Here is an 8191-nt window from a genome sequence, read left to right on the forward strand (position 1 = left end):
GTGTGTGTGTGTGTCAGTGTGTGTGTGTGTGTGTGTGTGTGTGTGTGTGTGTGTCTGCATGGTTAATGAGTGTTTTGTTCCATTATCATCCGTCTCTCTGCAGGTTCTCAGGGTTTTTTCTCGCTCCGGTTCTGATGTGTTTTCACATGTGAAAATGTGTGTGAACCACATGTGCATTTTTCATAGTAAGGGTTTGTTTTTGTTCTGGTTCGGTTCTGGTTCGGTTCTGGTCCGGTTCTGCCCTGCCACCTGTTGTCCTGGCGCTGCTGCTGGCCCTTTAAGGGATCCAGGAAGTGGCCGGCGGCAGGAGGAGGAAACAGGTGTGCTGCTGACAGGATGATGTCATTCCTGGCCGAGTCTCCTGCAGGGAGGAAGAGGAGGAGGAGGAGGAGGAGGAGGAAGGAGGAGGAGGAGGAAGGAGGCCCAGCAGGAGGAGCAGCAGGCCGTGTGAAGGTGAGCCGGTCTCGGGACGCTAAAGGAACGTTCTGGAGGTCCGGATCAGATGGAGACCGATCAGAGCCACATGGGGCAAATAGAGGCTTTAAAAACTCCATCAGATTCAGTTTATTAACATTTAGATCAAATTTTAACAGTAAAGTTTTTAAATCATCTCCAGTTTAAACTGATTTTATGATTAAATCTTCCACAACCGGATCAGCTCAGATAAATAACATTTTATCTCGGATTGATAAACTGGTTCTGCTTTTATTAACCCTAACCCTAACCTCAGGCTGTAATATTTAAAAAGGTTTTTATTTTATTTCCAGCTTTAAAAATGTTCTTGTATTTTAACTGCAGTTTTTGCCTCAGTCGCTTCGAGCTGATGACATCATCAGATAATAACTTATAAAATATTTAAACCAAAACAAAAGGCTAACACCTGTTAGCTAACAAAACCAGAGGAGGCTAATCGTCTGTTAGCTTTCCTGCTAATAGATGAAGAAATATTGTTTTGCTTATCGTCTTGCTAACTTTTAATCTGGATAACTCTAAATTCATTTTCTGGATAAATTTCTAAACCATGATTAATTTAGTTGTTTTGTAAACATTCAGCTGACATCCGTTCTGGTTATTAACCGATGAGAATCCTTCAAGTAGCTACACGTTTATATTCATGCTCTTATTTTGAAGTCTGTTCAAGCAGCACTTCCATTTCCTCCCTCTTTTTTTTTCAATAAGCTTTATTGAGCAACAACACAAACAAATGACAGAATGAGCTTCACAGAAGAATCCAAAACTAACACAAGCATGTTGATAACATAAAATCTTCCAGTCTCCATGGCAACCATTCAGCTGTGCGAAACGCCTGGGTGGACGAAGCCCCGCCTTCGAGGCACAGCTCCTCCCCCACTCAGCTCCTTCAGACTAGCCAGCAGCAATTAGAGAAACATACGCTACTGTTCCTTTAAATCTTTAAACTATTAAATATTTTCATTGATCTTTGCTGAATGAAATGTAATTTAAATAAAAATAAACCTTTTAGATCTCTGGTTCAAACTCCTGATAGAGTCTGTGTATGCCTAGGGCCGGCTGTGAGGACGAGCTGAGAACAAACTGTTACAGCTCTGTGTGTGTGTGTGTGTGTGTGTGTGTGTGTGTGTGTGTGTGTGTGTGTGTGTGCCATCATCATATGACTGCTAGAGTAAACAACTGGGATGTGATGTGGGATAACAGAGGTGATGTCATGCAGGACACACACACTCGCAGGTGTGTGCGTGTGCGTGTGTGTCTGTGTGTGTGTGTGTGTGTGTGTCACCTGACAGGATGTTTAATGTTCAGCTGGTTCAACCAAACTGGTTGTTGTTGAGACTCTGTCATGGTTCTCCTCCTCTGATCACCATTGAAACTCGACCAGCTGTTTCTGGTTCCACCTGAACAAGATGGCCGACTCCTCACTGCAGCAGGTTCACCTGGACTCAGGTGTGCTAAAGCCACCTGGCCGTTGATTCTCACCTCCCTTCAGTTCTCTCTCTGGGATTTCTCCCATTAACAAAGTTTCTGCTTCGGTTTTTAAACGGTTCGGTTTGAGGAAGACTCTCCTGGCGAACTGGTCCAGCCTGGAGCTCCTCCTTCCTCCAGTATTCCCAGTATTCCCAGTATTCCCAGTATTCCCAGTATTCCCAGTAATGAGCGGCATGTCGGCCCAGTTTGTCTCTGTCTCCGGTCTCATCCGGCTGATGACTCTAAGCCTCCATCAGCGAGGAGGAAACGTCTCTGACAGTTTTACTGGTTCTTACTGGGAACTGAACTCTGACCAGTCTGACCAGCTGTCAGAGGTCCAGGTTAATGGTTCTGGTCCAGTCAGGAAAAGGTTCAGAGCTGCTGGTGAAGCACATTAAATCTCAAAGTTTGACCATCTGTAGCTACATTTCCAATAAACTCTGAATGTTATTTTTTCTAATTATGCATTAGAAAAAACGCAGATAATTTTTTAACTTCTGTGGATGAAAGTAATGATTAGAAACATCAATAAGCTTTTAATCAGAAACATCAATAAGCTTTTAATCAGTTTTCAAGTTTAAATAAAATAAATTAAGCCCCGCCCACAAAGCGCCTCCAGAAATAACAAACATTATTCTGACATGGTTCTGTTCATAAAGACGCTTTAAAATTAATAAAATATGAACTCAAAACATTTAAAAATCTGATATGACCAATCAGATTGTCTCTGGAGGAAAACATCAGTGACCTTTGACCCCTGCGGCCGTTCCTCGTCTGATGTTTTCCCATTACAGGAATAAAAACCTGCATCAGAACGTCGGCCTCCATCTGGGCCGGTTCTGTTTGTTCTGCTGAACCAGAGCAGGAACCGGAACCGCTCAGGCCCGGTTCTGCTTGCAGAGATAAGGTCCAGAGTGGTTCTGACCCGGCTCAGCGGACCGACCCAGCAGGAGCTGAAAACAGGCGGGTCGTTTTCCACCGCAGGAAACAGGAAGCAGGACTGTTCTGACCCGGCTCTGGTTCTGGTTCTGAGCTGGTCAGAAAGTTTTAACCTGAACAGATCCTCAGAACCTCATCAGAACTTCATCAGAACCCCATCAGAACCTGTTCTAATGTGACTCTGGACCTGAAAGCTGTAGATCTTAATAAACTCAGAACCAGAACCTTCAGCTGCCGCTAAACCCAGAAGAGTCTAAAGGTCTCGGTTCTTTATGAGCAGAACCCGGCTGTTTAAAAGCCTGAGCCCGTCTGAGCCGGATGGGCCCGGTTTAATAGAAGCCAGGCGGAGGAGGAATGTTTGAGGTTCTGAGCTGCGGTTCAGATGAGATCTCCACCCAAACCCAGAGCTGCTGCTGCAGCAGACATCCCGACTCTCTGCTGGCCCTGCAGCTGGTTCTGGACGGTTCTGATGACCCGAATGCTGCAGAGCCAGATGAGACGGGTCCTGGTTGCTTTATGATCAGAACCAGAGGAGCAGCTCAGAGTAAACGGTCTCACTGACTGCGCTAACGCTGGAGCTAAGTTTAGCATCTTGCTAATGACGAAGCTTTAGCGCTTAGCTTCCCTGATAAATTCTAAATTTAAAAAAAACTTTCAGCTGAATAAAGTTCAACATCTGTATTGTTTATGTCCATGCTCTTATTTTGAAGGGTTTGAAGTCTGTTTCATTTCCTCTCACGTTTTCCAGAAACTTTGCGGATGTGACAAACAAATGGAAGAAATATAGAGAATACATCGTTTACATGAGCAAACAACCAGAACCGTTAATTAAATAACGCATAAAAAATGACAGATGAATGTTTTGATTTCTCAACATGGTTTAATTTAGTGGTTTAGCTTTAGCTTCTGCTAAACACCATGTTGGTGACTTGGTGTTAGCATGGCTAATGCTTATGATGAATACTTTATGGTTAGCATAGCTAACCTTTGGCTAGCAGTGCTTCACAGAATAAATGTTCTGCTCAGATACAAGCTGAATGAAAGAAACAAACAGAATCTGAACCGATTCAGAACCAGAACTCTTCATTTCAGAACCGAGACCAAACCTAACAAACGGATCTGATGTGGGGCCCCTTCATCCAGCTCGGCCCGGGGCCCGGTTCCTCTTGACTCCGTCCGTGTTGCTGTGTTTTGGGTCTGCAGCAGAACCGCAGTGTGTTCTGTTTGTAGTAAACGGGTCAGGATCAGAACCAACGAGTCAGCAGGGAGCTGCGTTGGTCCCCTGCTGCCGGATCGATGCTCACAGCTTCTACCGGATCAATAACCTGATCGATACTCAGAGCCGCCGGCTGCTCGGTCAGCTCACAGCGGCGATCCAGGTCCAAACGGCTCTGACGGGTCGACCCGGTCCAACCTGCTGCTGAGGGAGAAAATAACTCAGATTTTTGATTTGTGTTTTTTTATATTTGGGGACAAATTTATATAATCAAAGAAGAATAAATAGAAGACAATAAAATAAAAGAATTAAATCAAATTTTTAGATTTTCTTTCCTTCTTGTTATTTAAAATTTAATTTGTTTTTATTCCCCTGTAATCGTCGTCCTCAATGCAAATGTGGAATAATAAACATGAAATAAAAAGCCAGGAAACAGAAAGTGAAGAAATGTCCCTGGAAATTAATAAAATATCTGAAATTATCTCATTTAAAGAGAAAATTAAAAACAAAAGAATTAAAAACAAAAGATATTTAAATAAAACTGATTTCAGAAAAACAAAAACTCGGATTTATTTAAAACGTTTGTCTGAATGTTTGTCTGGTTCCCATCGTTTTCTCTACTCCTGGACTTTGACTAGGCCGCAGCTCTGCTCATTCTTCCTGAACTTTTTATTTCTGTTTAGAAGAAAAACGTCAAACTTGAACAAAGCGGATCCAGGTTCGAAAATGGGATGTTGATGGGAAACGATGACGTCACAAAGCAGAAAGTTTCATCCCATCAGAAACCTGAAGGTTGTCGCACCTGGACCCACCAGAACCTAAATGGACCGGGTCAACCGGATCCGCTGGGTCCCTGCCCCCCTCACGCGCACAGCCCGGCGCGCTCCCGGCCGGGCCCGCGCCGGGCTGTGCGCGTGCCCGTGCTGCAGGTAGTAACTCCGCCCCCTCCGTTCAGCACAATACCCGCCGCTCCGGTCCGGTCCGGTCCGTCCTGTCCGGGTCCACTCTGCCGTCCGGCCCCGGGCTGCCCCGCATCCTGGCCGGGTGAAGGTCTCCCCCTCCGGCCGCAGGTGAGCCGCTCCGCCGAACCTCGGTGTTCCGGTTCTGACCGCGTCCTGCTCGCTGTGATGCTTTGCCAAGGAGCCGCCGCTGCTCCGCAGTCCGGTTCCGATTCTGGAGCTGCGATGCTCTCCGGTTCGGCCTTGTCCCGGCCTGCGGTGCTGGTCGGGCTCGGTTCCGGCCCGGTTCCGGTCCGTTCCGGGCTCTTTGTTCCCTGAAGTTTGCTGGAAGTGATGTCATGCTTCCCGCTCCGGACTCCGGCTGGAAAAGTGCCGCTTCACGCTGCGGTTCGGCCGGTTCTGCTCAGCCCGGGTTCGGGTCGGGTTCGGCTCTGAGGGATCCGGATGGTTCGGGTTTGATGAGAACCGTCCGGGTTGGTTCGTGGGTTCTGGACCCCCGGCTGTGGATGATTCCCACCGGGAACAGCAGGAGGAGCCGTTCCGACCTGGTTCTGGTTCTGGACCCGGTTCCGGTTCTACTACGACTGGAACAAAGTTTCTGTTGTGTTCCACCAGAAAGTTCTGATCTGAGCAGAACTTTCCTGAAAGCTGAGGAAGGAGACCAGAACCGGTTCTGAAGGTTCTGGACTCATCCTGAACCCAAAGCTGCTGTGGTTCTGGAAGGCCCGGTCCAGAACCATGACCGGGTTCTGCTCGGACCAGGAGAGTTCTGGTTCATCGGCTCTGGTGCACCTGACCCAACCTGGTTCTGTTGGGTCAGAGCTCCAGCATTAAGGCCCGTGGGTTCTGGTGTCACTGGGCCCATTAATGAGGTTCTGGATGTTTTCATTCTGGTGCCAGAAGCTGGTTCTGATCGACTCATTCAGCCGGTAACATACTGACTGCTCAGCTCTTCTCCATTGGACTTGATCTGGACCAGAACCAGCCGGTTCTGATGCTCCCAGCCATGATGCTGCCACCGCCGTGCTTCAACACAGAGGAGACTCCAGCTGTCCGGACCAGAACAGAACCCTGGTTCTGACCGGACCGGTTCTGAAACATCCGGGTCAGCAGCAGAACCATGAGGAGGAAGAGCAGCTCCACCCAGAACTTTGGATCTGGTTCTGATCCGTTTACGCATCCAGGTTCTGTTCAGGTGGAGCTCAGACAAAAGATCGGATCAGAACCGTGTTCTCCAGAACTCCTTGGCCAACGCATGAATGATGTGAGCTCCAGAAACAGGAAGAGGAAGTCGAACAGGAAGGGAAATACAGGAAACAGGAAGTAAAAAAGCTTCTCCACAGAAGGTAAATCCTCCAGACCACCAGGGGGCGTAAATATTCTGTTGTCTATAAAATGGAAACACGTGAAGTGTGACGTTCTATGGCAGATATCTGGTCTGCCCATCTTCTCTGTAGGTCGGCTCCCCCTGGTGGCCTGGAGGATTAACGTTCAGTGGAGAAAGTTACAGCGTTTGATACTCGATGTTTGTATCTGCAGCGTTTTTCTGTTGTATTTCTGTTTGCTTGGTTTATGCGTTTGCTGCTCAGTTGGGCCTTTCTGGCTGCCGTACAGAACCAACAGGATGCAGCTTTCATTTTTCATAATGTCCAGATATGAACACAACCAGCGCCTGGCACCGCTAGCTACAGCATTAGCTGCTCTAAAAATCGTAGTTATGCTAATGCTGAAGTGCTAAATTCAGCCATGTTGATTCCTGTGGCAGTGATGCATTCTGGGTACAGAATAAGCTGATGCGTAAACAGATTTAATTTAAACAGCTTGTAGACGTTTATGCATGTAAACGATAAACATTAAAGTTTATTCAGCTGAAGTTCAGAAATTATCTGGAAAAAATTTATTTATTGGAAGCTACGTGTGCTAAACGTTATCAAAGTTAGCAAAAAGCTAAAGAGCTAAGCTAAAAGTTAGCTCTGCTGTTAGCGCATTAGCAGAAGTATCAGCCGGGTTCTGATCCAGGTGTATCGAGCCAGAACCAGAACGGACCAGCCAGCTGAGGTTCTGGTTGGTCCATTTGGGCCGTACTGGTTTGTGTTTAGAACTCCAGGAAGTGCCAGTCCCACAGCATGACGCAGCCTCCACCGTGCTTTACACATGGAGCTCTCTGGTTCTCTGGATCCAGTAGAACCGTTCCTGGTTCTGGAATGTCAGGATCAAATTGATCCACTTCCAGAGTTATTTTTGGACCGCGGCGCTGAAGGTGGCTGCCTGCTTATGGAACCGGGCCCAGAATCCTCCTGCAGGCCAAGCCAAACGGGTCAGCGGCTCCGTGGTCCAGTCGTCTGCCGTGGGTTTCAATGGACCGGACCCAGTTACCGGTCAGAACCAGGTTCCTGTCGTCTCTCTGTTGATGACACTTTAATTTATAGCAACTTTTAAACAAATGTTACAAAGTGGAAAAGAAACGGAACCAGAGGTTCTGAATCGGCTCTGGCTGTTCGGACCAGAACCAGGGACCAGAACCAGAGGTTCTGAAGCGGCTCTGGCTGTTCGGACCAGAACCAGAGGTTCTTCCTTCAGGATCTTTGTCCAGATTTCTGGACAAAGACCCGATTGAAGGACCCGATTGGACCTTCAGAACTTCAGATCTGACGACGTCGCTGAGGAGGATTGTGGCGGCTGAGATGCGTTCGCTGACTGTTGGAAAATAGAGTCAGGCTGATCTGATTGGTCCATCTCTGTCCAATCAGATTCTCCATAAATCATCAGGGTATCAGGATCAGGAAGTCAGGAACACGCTGGGTTCTGATGGGTTCTGGTGGGTCCAGTAGAACCTTACTGGGTTCTGTGTTTTCCTGTGATTATCTCTGGTTCTGCAGCAGTAGAGTCTGGCTGATTGGGTCTTACAGAACCAGTCCAGTTGGTTCCACTCCAGCTGCCAGAACCTTGATCCGCGGCCCTGCTGGCCTCCTCCCAGTCCTCCCAGAGTTCCCAGTGGCTGCCGGGCCTCTGGCAGCCCAGCGGGCCTGCAGGTGCCAAGCCAGCCGGCTGAATGAGAGCTGATTATAGAGCTGTGTGTGTGTGTGTGTGTGTGTGTGTGTGTGTGTGTGTGTGTGTGTGTGTGTGTGTGTGTGTG

At 47.6% G+C, this 8191-nt stretch overlaps 1 protein-coding gene across 1 annotated transcript in view; it reads left to right on the forward strand.

The window, feature by feature from the left end:
• Positions 1-4665: 4665 nt before the first annotated feature.
• Positions 4666-8191, forward strand: part of LOC108166938 (basic proline-rich protein-like) — a 5208-nt gene continuing 1682 nt past the window's right edge. The window contains exon 1 of the mRNA XM_017308876.1: positions 4666-5166. Within this exon, the coding sequence (XP_017164365.1) occupies positions 4828-5166 (339 nt within the window). The 5' untranslated portion in view covers positions 4666-4827. The remainder of the gene's footprint in view (positions 5167-8191) is intronic.

This window comes from Poecilia reticulata, linkage group LG15 (genome assembly GCF_000633615.1).
Source record: "Poecilia reticulata strain Guanapo linkage group LG15, Guppy_female_1.0+MT, whole genome shotgun sequence".
Taxonomy (NCBI): domain Eukaryota; kingdom Metazoa; phylum Chordata; class Actinopteri; order Cyprinodontiformes; family Poeciliidae; genus Poecilia; species Poecilia reticulata.